The sequence below is a fragment of the Rhipicephalus sanguineus genome, chromosome 1 (genome assembly GCF_013339695.2).
Source record: "Rhipicephalus sanguineus isolate Rsan-2018 chromosome 1, BIME_Rsan_1.4, whole genome shotgun sequence".
In the NCBI taxonomy this organism is placed as follows: domain Eukaryota; kingdom Metazoa; phylum Arthropoda; class Arachnida; order Ixodida; family Ixodidae; genus Rhipicephalus; species Rhipicephalus sanguineus.
In genome coordinates this window covers 190511947-190533107 of record NC_051176.1, presented here as the reverse complement: position 1 = coordinate 190533107, position 21161 = coordinate 190511947, and the positions used below count along the sequence as shown (strand labels likewise).

The 21161-nt window shown below is 45.1% G+C and overlaps 1 protein-coding gene across 3 annotated transcripts in view; it reads left to right on the top strand.

Annotated features, from left to right (window-relative positions):
- Positions 1-8331: 8331 nt before the first annotated feature.
- Positions 8332-21161, top strand: part of LOC119404246 (cell division cycle and apoptosis regulator protein 1) — a 221614-nt gene continuing 208784 nt past the window's right edge. For 2 of the 3 annotated variants that reach the window (XM_037670826.2, XM_049418290.1), the window contains exons 1-3: positions 8399-8418; positions 13592-13645; positions 18836-18975. In XM_037670826.2, coding sequence (XP_037526754.1) covers positions 13594-13645; positions 18836-18975 — 192 coding nt within the window. In that variant the 5' untranslated portion in view covers positions 8399-8418; positions 13592-13593. Of the gene's footprint in view, positions 8419-13591; positions 13646-18835; positions 18976-21161 lie in introns of all 3 variants that reach the window. The other variant, XM_049418286.1, reaches the window with a different exon arrangement.

Below are 21161 nucleotides of genomic sequence, written 5' to 3'. Positions count from 1 at the left end.
AACGCTTTCCCCTCTTTCTTTTTCTGCGCTTTCGGCAAACATCCTTTCCCACGACGCCTCCATCATCGCTTCCGATCGCGACATCCGGAGTTGTGCAGCTCGTCGGTGTTTCCGCTACACCTTCTATCTCGCTCACACCTCTTGAATTCTCCGCCGCGTCAGACTGTCGGGCCAAATTATCTGCGTCAACGCTGATAAAATCTAATGCTGGGCCCTCACCGACGGCCTAACCCTAGAAGCGTCGCGTCCTTGCTATGGTCAGCCACCACGCTAACCGTGTGTACGTTTGACGATTCCGAAACGTCCTTTCGAGGCACGAGGAAGGTTTCCAGCTCCTCCTTGAGCCCATCAGGGCGGCTGGCACAAACCTCGTCCACGCAAGGAACGTCTTTCGGAATTGTCTCTAACTCTAGACCGGCTAAGGCCTCATTCGCAACCTGCTCTGCTTTCATGCTCTTTTGAAACGCCGGGCCTTTCTCTGGCGCGATCTCGAAAACGGCGACCTGTCGCTCGTTGTTCTCAGGAGAAGGATCCCTTTGCATACCATTCCTGCTTTCCTCTCTCCTACCAGATATTCCGAAACTCCGGAATAAAGATGCCTTAATTACATCGTAGTTGTCCGCGTACGTCCTTCTCACCGAGTTGCGCAACAACCTCAACTGCCTCACTGGGCAGGACTGACAATAACCCCCGAGACCAATAGTGTCTCGCTCAAAAGACAGTTCCTCACACATTTGTTCAAATTCTGCAAGATATAGGCCGATATCCCCTGATACCACATATGGCTGCATATACCTTGACATCTTGAACTCTGCCTTCTTGTTGAGTAGAGGTACCACTCGCTGGGGACTACTGCCCGACCTCTTACTCAACTCCAGGAGTTCCAACTTGACTTCTAGTTTACGGATCTCAATCTCTTGCTCACGCATCCTTTCCTCATGCTCGCGTCTTTTTGCTTCGCGGCGTTCCTCTCTTTCACGCTGACGCCTCTTTTCTTCCCTTTCGAGTTCTGCGCGGCGTTCCTCTCTTTCTCGCTGTGTGAGTTGCTCTTCCTTTTTTTGGTTGACGACCTCCCATTCTTCACAGAGCTCCTCATCATCTGCCCCCAAATCAATAATTGCCTGTATGATTAGGGATTTTCGTGCCAAACCCTTTGTAACGATCCCCAATTCCTTACATAACAGCAACAAGTCCGACTCCTGAAGCTTCTCTAAATCCATGATCGTCCTGAGTGCCTGCTACTTCCAAAATAACTATCCGAGAGTACGTAACCTTGAGTCTCTCGGCAAACTTATCTACCAGTTCTAAAACCCTCGTTTAGAACCTGGTCCACATCAAACGAAAAGCCAAGCACTCACCCACACGTGATCGATGTCTCGAGACAGCTGCATTCCCTTAGGCCGACTGTTGTTGTCGCTTGTAGCTTCAGACCCCACCGCTGCCACCAGTTGTCGTGTCTGGGTATTTGGATCCGTCCCATCGCTGCAACCAGTTGTTGCGAAAGGTATTTAGATCCGTCCCTCATCGGCAACCAGGTTGTTGCTACGATAGGGCAGCGTCGTACCCGGACTCCGTTTGGTAGCGTAGTCGAGTCTCCGGGTTGAGGAACTGATGCTAGCAAGATGGGAAAACAATAACAAGTTTACTGGCACTTTTCGTACACTCAATTACATCGTGACAAGGTCAGAGTTTAGCGACGATCGAATTGGATGAGCCTGTTACCGAGGGCTCAGAACCCCCTTTCTCACTCAGCACCGTCGTTTTAACCCCTCAGTCTGGCTCCTCCTTTTTGATAACCACCAATCACACACACGACCCCACCCACCATGGCACAGTCCATTTCACTGTTGCTGAGGGGTCGTTGCGCTCTCGAAACAGCAAGGGTCAGGTGGTCGACGGCACGCTTGTGGGGGAAGCAGGGCAACAGGTTCCTCGTGCTTTCTTCCCGAATGCAGAAAAGGGTCTGCGGCGACTCCTGTCCAAATATACAGGCCATGTCGTTTCGGCAACATACCAAGTCAAGCCCAGGTGGCCCATTGTGTCCGGCTTTGCCGTGCAAGTGTTCTAGCAGTGTGAGAACGCCTCGCCCGCCGATTCTGATGGCCAGCGCGTCGGCACCGACTGCCAGTCATAACAACGCCTATGCTGGGATGGTGTAACAAAACACCATCTCCCGCTAAAGGGGATCATGAGGCGATGCGAAGCCGGAGCACTTGCAGGATCGCGTTCCGTTGGCGTTCGTTGGGCATGCTACCGACCTCGGGCATGCTACCAACCTCGAGTCGTGGAACGCGAAGAGGAACACTACGCGCGTCGTGTCTTCCCTCTAGCCTGGCCGTTAATTCTCACAGGGCGAGCGGGGAACGCGGTCGACAGGCGCGCGAGAGGGAGGCAGTGTAGGAGGGGAGAGAGAGGGGGAGGGGACGCTCATGCGCTGGCGCTCATCGCGGCGCTGCGCAGGAGAGAATTTCGGCATGTCGAGCCCGCATTTCAGAGGAGTCAACCGAAGCAAGCGCTGGACTGAACGCGCGCAGCGCTTTACCACTTGAAGGAGAGGAGACTAGAGGAGGAGAGTAGCGCATGCGCCGCGAGAGCAGAAGCGAGAACGCAGGAGAAGCGCAAGCAGGTTCTGGTAGAGAAGTGGAGAGTGTAACGCGCAGCTGTTGGAGAGAGGGAAGGAGGAAAGTTGCGCATGCGTAGTGTGAGTGCGGACTACTAGGCTGCAGGACATACCCCCGAGCAAGAGCTGCTTCGCATCTAAAAGCACTCAGTTTCGTTCCTGCTCTGTATCAGCAATTAGCTGTTTGTGATGCGATGCAGTGGAAGGCGCATATACGTCCCATTGCGCAATGACTGTGCGCGCAGCCTCGGGTAGAATGTATGAAAGACAAAAAGTTATTTTCGACACCGCATCTTTATCGCCATTAGTCATGCGCTCTTCGCCAGAAATTTTCGATCAGCGCTAATATGGTCTCCCTGTCACGCGACGTCATAAACCCGCGAGAACTGACGACGTCAAAATAACGTGTGAACAGCGCACTACTTTTAATATGGCGAACAATACCGTTCTTCTACGTTTTTTTTTTCTTTTCAGCTCACCCCGAACGGGATAGATAGCTTCGCCCCGATGATTTGTCAGCGCCTACTTAGAGCAGCTGGCGAGAATGGGTTTAATTGCATATAATAAGTATTTTCAGGGTTAAAACGCTGTTAAACCGTTCGTGCGGGTGTACGACATCTCTCTGTGGACTCTTCTTTCCTGAGGGTGCGTTATTTTAATGCCTATGTGCTCTGCAGTCATTGCAAGCTACAGCATGACGAGCATGGCCAAGCAGGTTAATCGCAGGCGGAACCTTCGCCCCCTTGTTCAGCTCGGCCCAACTAACACACTCAACACGTCTGCGCATTCATCGACTCACAGCAGCCACGTAGATAGAGCCGACAACAATGTATGTCATAAAAAAACGAATTGCCTCTAAACCGTATAGTAACAACTCGCGCCGCCGACTGGATCAAGCTGATTCCATCTTATGCCCCGGAATTTTTAATTTAGTCGCTCCACCTAACAACCCCCGTCCCCGTTTTCCCATCTCTTGATTTCCATTCCGACGCTCTAATGATCATCGGTTCTTTGTCCTCCTCACTACGTGGCCTGCCCAGGTCATTTTTTTTCCTTTTAATATCTACTAGGATATATCGTACCCCTGTTTGTTCTCTGATCCACTCCGCAGTCTTCCTATTTCTTTTACGCCTATCATTTTAACAGCGAATCTGTTTAAGCTGTCGGTAACTTGTGCTCCATCGTAAAAAAACTATCATCATCATGAACCGGCACGCGCTCTTTCTTCTTTCTCTTTACAGTGAAGCTGTTTAAGCTATCGGTAACTTGTGCTCAGTCGTGCAAAACTCCACCCCCCCCCTTACGTCCTACACCGCATTCATCCCTCCAGTTACCCTTCTACCTCTTGTAAATTATGCGCCAATTCCACAGCAGACTTAAACTACGATCCCTAGAATATACCGTACTTAAACCACATCATGTGGCGCTGCCCTAAGCACCCTCGAGCGCAGCTCGAGGCCCGACATGGAGGCCATCCTGGAGTGGGCTGAGAGGGTAGAGGAGGCCTACTTCAAGTAGTTCCTTTCCCAACCCTCTGTCCCATTGCCCCCTTCCCTTTAAACAGAAACAAATAAAGTTGTTCATTCATTCATTGATTCAATCATTCATTCAGGTGGATATGCGCCACGGGAATTGGGCAAGCCCCGCTACCGTGTACAGCAGGCGCGAGCGTCAAACGAAAACGAACACAGGAAAAAGAGAGAGAGAAAGAAAGAGATAGAAAGAAAAAGGGAGCGATAAATAGAGAGAGAGGGCAAGAAATGTAGAAAGAGCGAGAAAAAAGTGGATAGAGTGAGAAAGAAAGACAGAAAGAAACAGATACAAAAAAAGAAGAATCACGTACGCTATATCCACGAGGTGAATGATGATTGAGGAGCTGGCTCGGAGATAATCGGGTAAACCATGAATGCTCCGTGCAATTCCTCTACTGCCATATAAAGACGTCACACGTTGTTATAGTAGCGATTGTGGTCAGGTTGTTGTCGAACCACAAGCTGTCGCAGACCTTGCAGCTGTGGCCGCGAACGTGTGGTCGAGGAAATCGCGCTTGAAGCGCGCGTCGGCGCCACCAACTTCAGGTAGCGACCACTTTCGGCGCTTGGCCGCTGCATTCCGCGCCTGTACCTCTAGACTACATTGCGCGAGCGTTTTACAAAACGTCTGCGGTGCTGCATGGAGCAAGTGGTCGCTGCCCCATTTTTTCTTTGTTTACGCGTCCACATAGATCCCGAATACGCTCAGGGGCCGAAAACGCCACCTGGACTCCTGTAGAGCATGCTATTTGACTCAGCAGAGCAGTAGAGCAGAGAGCAGGAGTCTAGGTGGTGTTTTCTGCCAGTTGGTGTTTCTGCTGGGAAGAGGGAGGGGGACACACCAGTGTTCCCCTCTCCCCTCCCCCCTTTGAGGTCTGTCTTCCAAACATCTTTTTGATTACAGGTAAGGGGTCCTGCAACACGACTGCCGCAAAAATATTTGGAATCGTCAAGTACGAGCAGAGTTCCAGGGATTTGTCGCACACTCTAAGCGCCTTCACCCCCCCCCCCCCTCCTCCATGCGCGCTCAAAGCTGCGCAAGTAGGAGGGGGGGTGTTGATAACGGGGCAAGAAGCTGCGTTCATTCATCAGCATGACCTTGAGCCTTTTCTGTCTTTTTTTTTTCTTCGAACGCTCGGCTTACTTTCAGTGGGTCATTGCACGCCAAACGTCCAACTGTCCCAGCCATTTTGGCGACCATCTCAAATGCTTTCGAAAGAAATCGTGCTCATTTCTTGCATTGAAAACAGCGAATTGCTAGAATATCTCGGAGAGAAAAAAAAATTTTGGTCACGTGGGAGCGTTCTGAATTTCGCAGAATGCCGTCTGAGTATTGTTTGTCAGAAAGAAGATTCTGAGAGTATCGTTTCTTGTTTCAGTGCCAAATTTGGTTTAGATATTAATCATAGGCGTTTGTGTAAGGTGTTCGAAGCTCAATAATATTACTGCAATTTTTCAGTCATATACGCCTCCAGAAATTTTGCCAAAATGTTCCATGTTTGCATTTTTTTCCCTTATAATGTGGTGCTATGTATGAATATCTGAGTAATTAATACCTATTTTATAGATGGTATATTTCCCGTTACAAATATTTTCAGACCACTGATGTTTCTAAATTTTACGAGAAAAAATCATGAATTTGAGAAAATCATCATTTTCACGCAATTAAGACCTCGTGGCGCTCCAATTAAAAATCAGCTTTGTACCTCAATTGAAAGGAAATTATTAGTTCTTCTTATATGTCAAGTTTTGTCATTACATTATTTTTTGTTTTAAGGAAGAAAATAATTTTTGAAGTTCCCAATTGACGGCTAGCTTCCCATTTGGTCATACGGCAGCTTCCTCGTTGAAGTTCCCCATTGCCGTCAATGGGGAACTTCAAAAATTCTCATCTCACCGGCGCTTCTCCGCTGTTACATCTGAAGGGGGAAACAACCTGACGGAACTCGCTGCAGACGACACGTATCTCAATAGGAAATAAGCGCATCAAAAAGTGGCGCGCATGTCGCACAACGAGTTTGCGAATCTCCCTAAAACCAGATTCTACTCGTGCCGGAGAAACCTTGCAGGCTTCCCTAAAACATTGACGTCATCGACGGTTAGGTAAACTGAGCAGCAGGGACTCTACGAACAGGAATCGCTGGGTGCCTGTGCTACGTACGCACTTCCTCAGGTTTCACAGTAGTGGAGCTGCATTGAGCGCAGAATTGATAACTACACCAATCGCTACACAAGAACGACATTATTTTTCTCTATTTTTGTTCTAAAAGCGCGTGGCTGACTGCATGACTGGCGAGAAGGACATCGAGACACTTTAGGCTGTACGTCTACTAGCGCCAACTCGGACAGAACTGTCAACACAGCGTCCCACTTGTGCCCGTGTGTCTCAGCACGACGCAACAGGCCGCACTGTGTTTTTTTTTTTTTTTCAAGCGAAGCTTGCAAGGTTCGCTAAAGCTAGGGTGCCTTGATGCGCGTTTTGTTGCGCGTGCACGCATCGAGGCACACTAGCTAAAACCCTCCTCACCCACAGCTGGTGAGCACCAAAGAAAGCTTAGCCGAGGGTCATGAGAAGACACGGAGATAGCTAGCAAGATAAAAAGAGTGTGCTTTGCCCAACGAAGCGGAGCTGAAGCCATTGCGGCAACCCTCTCCTTTACCACGATCCCCACTTCCAGCCGGACATTACACCCCCCCCCCCCCCCGTATATTGCGAGACACGTGCTTAGCCACGGCGGCCGTGGCTTAGCCATAGCTGTAGCCATAGAGAGCCTCTCTTCTTGGACGCTCATAGCTCTCTGAGGGGGGGGGGGGGGGGGAGCAGCAGTAATGTTACCGAGGGCTTCTGACTTGGAGCATTTTCGTATCAGAAAAATTTCCATTTTGGAGCAGCAAAATTTTCATTTTGGAGCGCTCTGGAGCAGGTTATTTTGCATCGCCCTAAAGCAGATGATTTCAGCAAAAGGGAGAGTTGGGCTAGTATTGGTTCGGGTTCATTTTGGAACAGCACGAAATACGAAAAACACAGAAGACTAAACAGTCTCGTTTAGTCTTCTTCTGTGTCTTCCTTTTGCGCTGTTCCAAAATGAGCAGCTAATTTCACATTCTGGAGTAGATTGGACAGGCAAGTTGCACATTCAGACACCTGAATAATTATTGTAAACTCGTACGAAGAGTTGCCTAAATATCTCGTATCGTTAAAGCACTCATTCTTTCACTCTTTTATGCAAAAATAAGGGCTTCATGCAGTTAGATGTTATGGGATAACCTATTCAGCAGTTTTTTTCGGCGCGAGCAAGAGAATAATGGATCAATAAAATTGTACAACATTGTGTTTAGAGTGTGCAAATAGCTCATGCCACAGATATATATAGTCTTGGTGTTAATAAAATGTTGCACTTTACATCAGTAGAATTGGCAGAAAAACGCTGCGAAAAGAAATCGAAAAAATTGAAAAGAAAAAATCGAGTATTAAGGAGTGTTTCTGCCACACAACGATAATCGTCATCCACACTCTAAGAAAAAAGCGAGTATTTGGGGAGTATTTCTGCTACACAACGATAATCGTCATCTGGCTTGCTCGCATTTCCTTTCTTGAAAACCCGGCTCTCGTCACTTTCCTATCAAGAATGCTATGTCACGCTGATAACGTGCGCGCCGTTCGTGACTGGCAAGTGCCGGGACCGCGGTGATAACGCGAGGAAAGTACGCGAGGTGGATGACGATTATTGTTGTGTAGCAGAAATACTCCCCAAATACTCGCTTTTTTTTTTTAGAGTGCACCTCGCGTACTTTCCTCGCGTTATCACCGCGGTCCCGGCACTTCCCGGTCACAAATGGCACGCGAGCAAGCCAGATGACGATTATCGTTGTGTGGCAAAAGTACTCCCCAAATACTCGATTTTTTTTAGAGTGTTGTTGTAAAACAAAAAGACGCCCTTTTTACTCGATCTTTCATGAGCGTGTGTGTGACAGAAATACTCCCCAAATACTAGATTTTTTCTTTAGTGAAAAACACCGTTGCCTCGTATTTTTATTCTCAATAGTATGTAAACGTATTGTTATTCAAGTACAGAAACGGAATTGACTAATTATTATAGAACAATTATTGTTAACAGTTAAAACATTGTGCAAAGCTGGTCGCATTGGCTGAGTTTAAGCAGCAACAATATGCATGTCGAAAACACTGAGAACGCCTCTGGAGCAGTTGGTCGCTTGGCTTGGGCTTGGGCGCTTGGGGTGGTATTCGACGTGGAAATTGCCTTTGTGAGTATTGCTAGTTGAATTCTTTTCTTCCAAATATATATCTTCAAGCAGCGTACCTCTCTATTCACCCATTTATCTCGCGATGGCACGGTGACTCGTGCCAAAGCATAGCATAGCTGAGCGTCGGGAGATAGTAGCAATAGTAACATCTTGTGCTCGTCGTAAGCTAGCCGGTGTTGTACCGACAAGCTTCACGTGCGCGATTTGTGTATTTCGTGTGATAAATGTTGCCACATCTTCGTGTTTATTTATTAATATCGTTGTCTCGTCCTGGCACGGCAGTAAGAGATCGATGTTGTCGTGGATAAAATAAAAACGGCTATATACTTCTGATTCTTCGCTTTGTTAGGCTTCTAGAAGCCGCTGGTCGTGCTGATCGTCTCTGTAGCGTCGATGTGGCGCACTGTGATACATGGACACGACAACACCACTAGGACGGCAAATTTCTACTTGTATATTTATTTATTTATTTATTTATTTATTTATTTTTTTGCCGTCAATGTGTAACTGTATCTGAAACTGCTGCCAAATGCTTATAAGCTAGTTGAAATGTAAGTGCAGAAATACTGAGTTCATGTGTTGTGTTTCAGCACCGGCTGCATTTGTATCGATCGTATGCCGCTGCACGCATGCTTGTAGCGTGAAAGGGGCTGATGCTGCATTCAGTAGCTTTACCAGCTGTGCGAAAATTCTTTAATAATGTTAATCATTTGTCTCTGTAGTCAGTTTTGTGCACGCGATTCGGAAAAAAAAAAAAAAGAGAAACTTGTTGCACAGTGCCGTCATGCGTGCATCGCTCACGAATTTTGGTTGCTGTGATAGCGTTAATCGAAAACAACTATTCATCGGGGTTTGATAAGCTTATAAAAAGTGCACATGGTTTTAGGCTTTCTGCAAACCTTCTTGGATGACTTCACCTTAGCATTCTAACTTCTGTTGCTCTACGGGGAAAAAGAAAAAAGAAAGTGGAGGGGGGATGATGCATTGACGGAAACTTGTGTTTTCGTGGCTTTGAAACATGCAGTAACACCAGCTTATATCAGTGAAGCTGGTGCTACTTCCATACCTCTTGTCTTACCAATTAAAAAAAAATCTTATTTTTTTTTTACCTACGAAATGCATTCAATGGATTTGAAATGTGACTCCAGATGCATTAAAGTTCTAGGCAAGCTGCCACTGGAGACGAAAGTAAGCAATATTCAGCATTCGAATCTTCTCAAGTGAATATAGATTGGCATAGCTACTCGAGCAATTATCCGGCATTAAGTGGGGTATCGTAGACTTTAGTGAGGTTAGGAAAACTGGGGATGTATGGGCAGTGTTCACTAATGGACACACAGCCTCTGTTACAGAGGTCCCTCCCGAGAAGAGGTTATGGTGTGGGGTTTCTAATCCACAAATGCATTGCGGCCAACATTGATGAATTCTACAGCATTGATAAAGGGTAGCACGCGTTGCGGTAAAACTAAGTAAGACATATAAACTGAAAGTAGTATGAGGGTACACTTCAACATCCAGCCTACGATGACCAAGTAGAACAGTTCTATGAGCATGTTGAAATAGCAGTGCAAAGGGAATGAAGCTAGTATGCCGTAGTCATGGGTGACCTTAACCCTTTGTGGTCCGTTGTTGGCCCCTGACCGCCAACGCAACACGGCTGCAGCGGTCAGTGGTCGGTTACTGCTGGACAAGTTCTTTTGCGGGTGATTCACGCTCTTGTTTTCTCATTAGATAATGCGCCATCTGTAAAAGAGTAAGTAAACTTAATTTACTTGAGCTCTGAGCCTTTAGTTTCGCACCAGAACGGATGGAAGCTGGGAATGTGTTTCGGACCACAAAGGGTTAAAGAGACACTAAAGAAAAAAATAGGTTTGTCTCGTTTTAGTAAATTGCTCTTTGACAATACCAAGAGCACCATGTTTGCTGTGAGATGCTTGGTAAGTAAGAAAACACTCAAAAAAGAAAAATGCGGGTGGCGACGCCACCTTGAAGTTCCCTTGATTTTGATGGCATTTACTAGGCCTTACGTAATTGGTAATTGGTAAAAAAGGAGTACATTGCCTTCTGAGGGAGCCAGAGACTTGCAAAAGTTTCAGGAAATTTAGTTAAGGCAATGTGGCCAAAATATGAAAAAACACTTTGAAATCTGTGATGTCACCATCGGAGATTACCGCAGGGAATTTCAAAGTGTAACTTTTGCAATGATTTTCTCATTCATTAATAAACCCATGGTGGTGAAATTAACAACACTGGAGTTTTCAGAGTGTAATTTGTCATTCTAAACTAACTTATTGTTTCGCTTTAGTGGCCCTTTAATGTAAAAGTAGGAAGAAAGCAGGGAGGGCCAATCACAATTTGCATTTACGGCATTGACTAAAGGAACAGCAAAGGAGAGATGCTAGTAGAAATTGCAGAAGGAAATTGACTCCTTATGATGAAAATTTTTTTCTGAAAGCATAGAAATAGGAAGTGGTTATAGAAAAGCCTTAATGGAGAAACAAAAACGAAATAGATTTCATAATGTGTGGGGTCCCAGGTATAGTCCACACTCACAATAACTTTTTCTTGGGTGAGTTGGTACTCACTGAAGACTGAAGGGCATGATATTGTAGTGCAAAAACGCAAAAAGGACTAAGAGCTGGAAATAAAGATGGCGTTACACCGCTGTCTTTCTTTCCTGCTCCTGTAGTACTGAATACTGAGATGAATGAAAAAAGAATGATCAAAATCCTTTTATATATGAGAAAGTATGAAAAGTGTTGTTATATATTTTAGCACACAATAGTGTGTCCTAGCTGGGGGATCACAAGAATATTATATGCGAATTGTCGCGTCAAGCCAACCAATAACGCCCAATTATTCTTGTCACTGCCAATCCTAAAAATAAGTGTTGCGTGTCACTGTAGTCCAAAGTCAAATAGGTTTCTCTGTTAAAATGCCATTATAACAACTTTTTTTGCTTCGGAGTGGCCACTTGCACAATGATATCGGTGCATTTCACAGTACCAGAAAAAACAATGAAATGACATGCATAATTTGTGTCATAGGGCCTCTTTAATAGCACGATGCCATCAGCGGTGTCAAGCTTTTAAATGTGTTGTGATGTAGGCGAGAGGTAGATGGAGTGAATAGTTACAAGTGTATTTCAGTTGACAGATAAGACGGCTGAAGGGGCACTCATGCTAGCATTTTACACATGCTCGTCGTCTTTATCGCTTTGAAAAGCACCATACTAATTCATGTTTGTATCCCTCCATAACAATATTTTCATTGCTAGCTGTGACAGCTGCTGTCATGCATGGAAGACACTTGTCATATATATAAGCATGCTTCTTTTAAAGTTTATGCCCACTCATATAATAATCATTATATCATTGAAATGGCTTGGTGGTCCTTATAGATTTTCTTATGGGTATGGATCATTATTATGTATATTGTTTCTTTGCCAAACAGTACCTAACATACTGCACATTAATGCTCAAACTTTCCCTTAAACTTTGCTTGTTCAAGCCCTCACTCATTTGTTTCAAATCATCTGTAAAGTTGCTGAAAATGATACTGTTACCTACTGTACGCGACTGCTCCACATCTTTGAGTTTCGTTTTGTTCCTTTTTGTGTGTGTGTGTTCTGTCATGCGAGTGTTCGCTAGCCACTTGAAGGGGCCCCCTCCTTGTTAATGGGCGGCTGAGATAGGTTTGCGCCTTGGGGCGCCGGGGCACACCAAGTTTCCTCTAATGCGTGGAATTGGGTCCTCGCCGGCTGCCCAGACCCTCCGACTTCGTGGAACCATTTGTGCGCGCGCATGTGTGTGTGTATGCGTGTTTGTGTCAACGTGTACGTTTGTGTGCTCGGATCTGTGGCCGTGAAAACGAGAGCGAAAAGCGCGGGAAGGACGAGACGGAAAGAGAAGAGCGAGCAACGAAGAGTCTGCGAGTGCGAGCGGTTTGAACGGTTGTGTGTTTAAGCGGTGCAATCAGAGCCATTGTGCATTGTTAGCGGTGCGATTTGAGCGGATGTGCGTATGAGACTTTGTGTTATGAGTTTTGCGTTGTAAATAAGTTTTTGATAATCAAATGTAAACTTCCTTTTTCCCCTTTTAACCGTGCGTTGCGTTTCCTATTGTATATTTTACTTTACGCCATTTACGGCCATCCTTTGACGCTAACACTACAAACTACAGATTGCCAAGGTATTATCTATTGATCCTTACCTGTAATCCTTCCTAATCTAGCATCGTGAATAGTTCTTGCTCTTCTTTTATCCTTTCACTTCAGATTGTGTATTCAACAATGTTTTATCACTTCATTTGAAACAGCCAGTGTTATTTAGGTACCGCTTTAATATTATACGTTAAGATGGTACATTGGCATAGATCTGTCTACGCAAAGGTTTTCATCATGTTTACTGAGAAGCCCATTGATGCCCCATAAAGTATCTTACCATAGTGGTGCAATGTGTTTATGGAAAAACAGAAGTTAGGGTGGCTCTGAGGGCCTTTGTGTATCACTTACTCAGATTGAAATAGTTCCAGGGTTGATGGGATCCTGTCTTGTTCAGTTGACACTTATGGACATGGTGGAATAGTTATACTGTACGGGTGCAATTGATAGGGCTTCTTGCTTGTAGCCTGTCTGAAGGTTCTTATTACAATTCCTACAGTACAGAAAGAGGGACTTTCCAACCTTCTGATATGGATCATTCCTCTGCCTCAGGGTTTTGACAATGCCCTAAGCCAGGGGAATTACTCATAGCCACAGGTCATTTGATGATGGTCTTGGAATGTGGAGATTTTCCAAAGCTGAGCAGTAAGTGGCCTCAGTAAAATGGTAGAAAAGATAATCTTGACAAGGATATATGTATCATTAGTGAGGAGCTATCATTTTCACATTATTTTTACTATGTTTTGTTCTCTGTTTCGTGGCTGCATTTTTGATGGAGGTGAAAATACTTGAGGCCCGTGTGCTTAGATTTAGGTGCATGTTAAAGAACCCCAGGTGGTCGAAATTTCCGGAGCCCTCCACTACGATGTCACTCATAATCATATCGTGGTTTTCGGACGTTAAACCCCAACAATTATTATTATTATTGTTCTGCATTTCAACGCATGTTACATTGGTAACTCTCAGTTGCATATTTTGTACCTGATTGATATTTTTGCTATTGTACTTCCAGAGATGTCTCAGTTTGGAGGTGCTGGCAAAAATCCACCATGGATGAGGGCAACTGGTGAGTTATTCAACTTTTATATGCCCACACTTGTCCTAGATTTTTTTTTCTTCCTTCCTCCCTCCCCTCCCCCCCCCCCCCCCCCCACACACACACAGACTTTTTTTTAAAGAAGCATGTGATGCGAATTTATTCTTTGCACCATGTGGAATCTTGGTGATGACTCAGATCTCATGGGTGGGTTAAGGTATTGTACTATCCTAATGAATATTCTATTTGGCCACCACAGTGTTGGCTTACAGTGGTTTTCTCTGTAGCTCCTACCATGACACAAGTCATAAGTCCCCTCTGAGTGATCAGTTTGCTGGTAGAGTTAAAAAGAGAAGTGGGCTTCTATTAGGTTTGATAAACAGGAAAAAGATGAAAAGAGATTATATTGTAAAATGACATAGACAACAAATAATAAGTGTGCCACCTGATTGTCCATAGTAATGTTTAGCACTACAAAATGACACGAGAAAGATGACAGGACAAGCTCTGTGTCCTGTCTTTCTTGTGTCATTTTGTAGCGCTAAAAGTTACTATGGACAAGCAGCAACCAACGCGTCAACGTATTGTGCACTACCTGATTTTTTTCACGCATTTTAATGTGATAGTGTTAAAGAGGTTGTTTCGCAGAAATTCCAGTGTCAGCGTTGGTTGTAAGCAAAAAACCAGCATTGTTCGTGAGTGAAAAATCGAGAAAGATGCAAATAAAATAATAAAATCTTCGGTTCGATTGAGAATCGAATTCAGGCCTTCTGTGTGGCAAGCAGTTGTTCTAGCTCAGAGCTACGCCATTGCTTGAAACTGTGTTGGAAAAAAACACTATGAATGTCATGTAACGGGAGAAGTCTCCTTAACGTAATGATAATGTGTGGCAGAAGCGTAGAATCGCACCAGGCGTCAAAACAAGGGAATTGCGCAACGAGCAAGTGTTTTAAATGCCCACCCATTACAAAGCGCTGAGACATGTTTAATCATCATCAGCAACAAGAGTGTCAACAAAGTGAGCAGCTGCATAGGTTCGCATGTTGCCTTACGGACGTGTAGTGGGCCTTTCACTGATTCGCAAAAGGAAGAATTATGGTGTAGTGGGCACTTCACAACTGTACTTGCAGTAGGCATTCCAGGATAGTTTGAAACGGCCAATGTTATGCGAACAGATGATCGTTTTCTTGCGGTATGGTTGAGGCATCCACCGAGAACCGAAGCCAGCCTAGCAATTGAGAAGGCAGTGTGCATGGGGCCCAATTATGCTATCACGTTTTACTCTTTAAGGTGAAGCTCTAGTGTCCACCAAGTTTTTGTTAAAGCAAGCCATTGGTGATGGAAGTTGCAGCTATTGATGTGGACCTACAGGCACACATGTGCGGCAGCTTCAGGAAACATTTGCAACAATGTACTGATGTAAACTGAAGCCACCAGCCTGGTGTAGTTTAAAAAAAAAACGTAATCTGTGGTAAATAGATGGCATGCTTGGTCGTATATACAGGCGCTTTTGCTTATTATTTCCCTGGTCCTGTATATAATATACCCTGTATGTTTGTGCAATGACCGCAGGATTTTTTCCAAGATGATTTGGCGTGAAAATTATGCGTGCGGCCATGACACAGATAAAGAGACAGATTTTTTCTTGTAAATATTTTTCAGCAGTATTTGCCTTTATTTCAATGCAATATTCACTTGTACTGGGAGAGCCCCCCCCCCCCCCCACCCCCAAAGGAAGCAAAATAAATAAATGCTTTATTTTTGCTTCAAGACAGATGTTGGCATGACGTTGTGCCATGGTGGAGAGAAAGGTTCTTTCACTTCATGAAGTGCTGGATCCATCTATTGCTGGCTTTAGGCGCTCTAACCTGAATGCCTTTGTCTCGTGTGACGCTGAGCGCATTCACGCGCAGCATATACGTAGAAATAGCGTAGCCATTGCTCCCTGCCTTTGTTGAGTACTTGTCACAAGGCGGTTCAATTAACATGCTCTCATGTACGTTCGTGTGAACCAAAGTCCGATGACGTAACCGTCATCGAGAAAAGAAAGACGAGACTATTTGCGCAGTAAAAAAAAACAGAACTCATTATATTTGAATGAACAGAAAAAGAGAGAAAGTGATAGGAAAGGGAACAAATAATGCAAAAGATAAAAGAAAATGTTAACAGAACTAGGAAACGATCAAGAAATGCTAACAGTGCACAGAAAAGTTCATGAGAAAAGACTGTCACCGTTCAGTAGATGCACTAGTGCAGACGGCGATGGTTGGTGCGGGAGGGACGCTCTCGCGGTAGACTTGGATCATGGTGTTGCTCTGAGGGAAGGTAGCATTGGGCGAGTCAAGGTCAGCGACCTTTCGGCATTTGTCATCCGATGCTTGGACATGGACCCAGAGACATAGGCATGCCTGGCCAACGCCAGACAATTGAAGATGCTCAAGTACGCGCCCAGGTGGGAGCCCGCAGCGGCCTTGCCATAGGAACTCTGTAGGCTGCCACTCTTGTGCCTTGGTCGCCTTCTTCCTTCAGCCACGTCTCCGCCACGTCTGTCTTGTTCTTCCTCTGGGCTTCTTCTAACCCAGCATGGGGCCTTCTCATTGGTCAAGTTGGTCTTGCGTAACTTCACGCACTGTATTTCCACGTCTTCTTTTTCAACAATTTTTCACCACCAGAGCCCGCATCCGCAGTTTCTGCCATCGTCCTCCTCGTCTTCCAATGTGTGCCTTCATCACATTTGTGCACTTTTCACAACGCACACTTCACTAATCACAGTAAGCCCCCCTTTCGAAAACATTTTTTTCTAAAAAAAAAAAAAAGCCGTCGATGAGTGCACGTCTTGCCAAGCACTACACATGTCCAACACAGTTCACTACGCTGTCTTGAACGAACACTCATTGCCCCTTAAACGTTCACATAACAATAAGCTGACCAAGTCCCCTGCACATTTCATTGCGCAGTTACAGCGTCATGCTCAAAACTATAATGTCGTCACACTTACACCAAATGCAAGTTCAAAACCTATAATATATAAAAACAATATAGTTCCTCTATCCATAGTCGAAACCCAAGAGCAGCTACCGATTATTTTAAACCATCTTAAGTGATCGTGTCCCACAGAAGACGGAATCTCCTTTTTCTCTGTAACAGCTGTCGGAAAGTTTGAAAAAATCTTAGAGGCCACGCCTGTCTGTGCCTCTCCACGACAGTGCTCGGAAACTTGTCCCATTCAAGCACCTTGTTTTTGCTACAATTGAATGTGCTCTCCACGTGGTAGCGATTGCCACAGGATCGAAGGTGTTACGACCACGAGCACCTAGTCAGAATCACTCGAATGACTCTTCCCACACCCTAACACCTCTCCTTGGGCTATACGCCTCCAATGCCTTCAATATCTCGCCTGGAGCAGCTGCTGCCTCGCATGATGTGATAGAAAACTTCGCTCCTTTATCTTTACTCAAGGAACCCGGCACAAAATCCGTGCTACCACTCTGGAGCTCACTGTTAATGCACAGGTCACTTGCTCCTTGCCGACTCTTCTAAATCTGCCCTGCTCATCTTTTATCTCTATTTCTGAAAACTTGTCGAGTGTCACAAATGGCCTCGTCCTGTCGCCGCAGACGCCAATTGTCACGAGGCTATTAAATTAATGTGCTCTTCATGTAGGTTCGTGTAAATTAAAATCCGATGACGTAACCATCATCAAGAAAAGAAAAACGAGACCATTTGCACAGAAAAAAAAAAACTGACACTCAGGATATTTGAACAAACGGAATAAGAAAGTGATAGAAAAGGGAACAAATCATGCAAAAGATAGAAAAGTTTAACAGAACTAGGAAATGATTAAGAAATGCTAACAGTGCACAGAAAAGTTCTGGAGAAAAGACTGTCACCATTCAGTAGATGCACTAGTGCAGACGGCGATGGTAGATGCGAGAGGGATGCTCTCGGATTGAACTTGGGTCAAGGCGTCTGGAGGGAAGTTAGCGTCGGGCAAGTCGAGGTCAGCGACCTTTCGGCGTTTATCATCCGACGCTTGGATATGGACTCGGCAACGTAGCCGTGCGTGGCCAACGTCAGATGATTGAAAACACTCGAGTACGCGTCCAGGTGGGAGCCCGCAGTGGCCTTACCACAGGAACTTGGTAGGGCGCCACTCCCACGCCCTGGTCGCCTTCTTCCTTCAGCCACGTCTCTGCCACGTCTGTCTTATTCTTCGTCCGGGCTTCTTCCAAGCCAGCGTGGGGGCCCCTCATTGGTCAAGTTGGTCTTGCATAACTTCACGCGCTGTATTTCCATGTCATCTTCTTCGGCAATTTTTCCCCACCGGAGCCCACATCCGCAGTTTCAGCCGTCGTCCTCCTCGTCTTCCCATGTGCGCCTTCATCACATTCGCGCACTTTGCACAACGCGCACTTCACTCATCACAGTACTGCAGAAGTCAGTCTTTATCTCCGGGAACGAGCTGTGCTTGCCTCTGAAAGCACACCTCTGTGCATTTCTTTTTCTGAGCGCACCTTCTTAAGCGTTGCACAAATTTTGACTGATCTCGAACTTCTGACCAGGCCGGGCGTTTCGAAAAAAAAGTTTCGGCATTCTCGCACCACACAACGAGTAACACTGCTAACCTCCTAAAAAATAAGGGGCGCAGCTGATACATAGGTAATTTTTAAATGTATTTTTGGGGGGCTTTTTCAACAAAGTTATGGGTGCGACTTTTACACAGGTGCGGCCATTGCACGAGTATATACAGCATGACTAGTTGAAAAATGTCAGTTGGCTCTGCGCTACCCTTTTTTTTATGCTACTGCCGCTCTGCATGGACTGGCAAAAGCTCTGTACACACGTCATATTTGTGCTGTGCAGTGATGTATTATGTATATTTATGCAGTGCAGATGGAAGTGCATGGCAGCCAACAAAGTCGGCATGGATTTGTAGGATTGTAGCAGACATTTCGTGGGAAGCTGCAAAATGCACTTTGCTTTGACAAGGACAATGTCGTCTGCTATTACCTACTCCGCATCTCCTACATGGCTGAGCAGATGCTGCCCTTTCGCCATGTTGCAGCCACGAAAACAGACCCCAATAACTTAATTGAAGCTTATCTCCAGTGATGCTTGCAAGTCCTTAGTCAAGTGTAGTGTGTTACAATCTGGTGTTTGTCTGAAATTTGCTTTGTGATAAGCTGGTTTGACAGTTTTTGTTGTGTTCTATTTCTACAGAACTTCCTCTAACAGGAAGTGCAATGCTGGCTCAAGCTGGCGCCAGCCTGGCGTCGGCACTCACACAGCCTCAAACAGCGGTGCAGCAGCAACAAACGCAACCTTTTGGCACTAACCTGGCTGCGCTTGGCCTTGCGCAGGTAAAACAGCTTTTCTGCAGATACTTGTAGGCTTCATGTGTTGATGTTCTTTGTTTTTATAAAAAATATCACCTGTTATGGCACTGCCTTATAGCTGCCTATTGCATTGCAAGTCCTTTCATTGTCCTTTTATTCAGGTGCATTGCAAGTCCTTTTCAAAGTATTGGTGAAGCTTGGCACAGCTGTAACATTCCTGATAAATATACTAGGGGTGGGACAGCTCAGATTGCTTTTGGAGCGTGTTTTGGAGCAGGAAAACTGTGTTTTGGAAGAGCAAGTAAAAGAACAAGACAAGAGCACCCTTTTAGGGAAAACAGTGGCGCTATGATGTATAGAGATTCATAGGTTTAACCCCACAAAGCCCACCCACAGAAATGGCTATAGAAAAAATGATATATCTCATTTATTGGCACTTGGGACAAAAGTGAACATATTCACAAAAAGTTAGTGGAAAAAAATGGTCCATATGAAAAATATAGTTTGTATCAAATTTGATGCAGTGGACATTCATTGAGTGATAGTGCAGGCTCACTGAAGTCGTTCAGGACTTGTGATATTAAAAAAAAAGCAATTTCTTTTCTCCTAGAGGCAGAATGTGATGCCACATAAATTTAGAACAAATGATGGAAATAAACTCATTCTCTCTCGCCACACACTTTTTGTAGTGCAGCCTCTGGTTTGTTACCAGTGGGAAATGCCCAACGCCACCTTTCCTTAATTCAGCATTGATCTCTTTTGGTGGAACATTTTCTTTTTGAGGAGGTAATGGCAAGCTAGACTAGAGTCAAGGTTTTTCTTTTTTCCCAGGCCACAACTGGCGCTGTGACAGCGCCGCAATATGCACACCCAGCTTAACACTTTCATGACCGCGGAAAATCGGTTATTTTTGGCTAGTCCAGGAAATATTTTTTTCCTGCCACAGAATATATTTGATGCTAAAGTGTAGGGTATCAAACGATAGAGGAAGAATTGGTCTTTTCAACAGTATTAATTTCAAACAACGGATTTATTTCGAATATAATAAAAAAAGTTATCAAACAAAGAAAAATGCATCAAAAAGAAAGAAAGATTCATAAAAAACATCAATGCTTCTCTGCAAAGGATAAACATTAAAAAAAATCGAAATATACGTTTTGAACACAAAGCCCTCGTAGAATAATAGTGGAAATATAAGCTCTGTAAGTACAAAGATTATTTACATAAATACAAGAATATAGGCACAAGTGCCTATCATACCACCGCGCGATGCAGGTTCTCGACGCGTTGAAACAAAGGCTGGCTGCGCATGTTTCGGGGAAAAAAAATTTTTTTTCTGTTCAACTTTCCTAGCATAGTTTGCAGTTCTGGTATTTTTCAATTTTCCTGTGTATTTGTTGAAATGAACAGTGTAGCCTGTTCCAAATCTGTAAAAATTCATAATTGTACCCTCATTTGACCTCTTTCTCACTCATATACTGCCAAATACCATACCGACCTTCACATTTCACCATTTTCTCATCCACTGAAAGGTTCCGACGGGGTTAAAATATAGCGTAGAAAAATCGTTCATGTGTTGCAATAGAGAAGACACATGGTGAAGAATCTCGTGGGATGCGACGGTCGTCTTCTTCTGATCAGAGACACTCAAGAAGCCTTGAACCTTTTCCGTGGCATCACTGACGGTGGACGAAGGCCTCGAAATATGTGTCGTCGACACCAACACCAATGCAAGCGTGGGACTTGAACGACTACCATGTACACATGGAGTGAGACGAACTTGCTCATCTTCTCTTCAGTAACCTCCCTCCATGGATCCGTCCCTCTCACTGTATGTTGGCTTTTCGAAAGTATGCATCCACGCATACTTATCTGTGTGGTTGCATATCTCTCTGATGACTTCTGCGGTAAAAAACAACACGAAGACGCCGCCGCACAGCACACCGGAGCGTTGGGTCAAAGTCCGCTCCGCGCCGTCTTCGCGAAGAGAATTGCGCACTCTTTCTGCAGCCGGCGCCAAATGCTCCCACCCGAATGAAGTTAACACCTTGCAGATAACAGCTGTTATTTTAAGAACGCACCGGATGCGTTTACATCGACGCGCGGCAGCGATAAAACGACTCGAGGAGAAGACGAAGCTTACCGGCGGTTAGCTGCTGATGTTCCGGGGAGGTTTGACGCACTTTCACCGTCCATACTGAAGCTTGGCG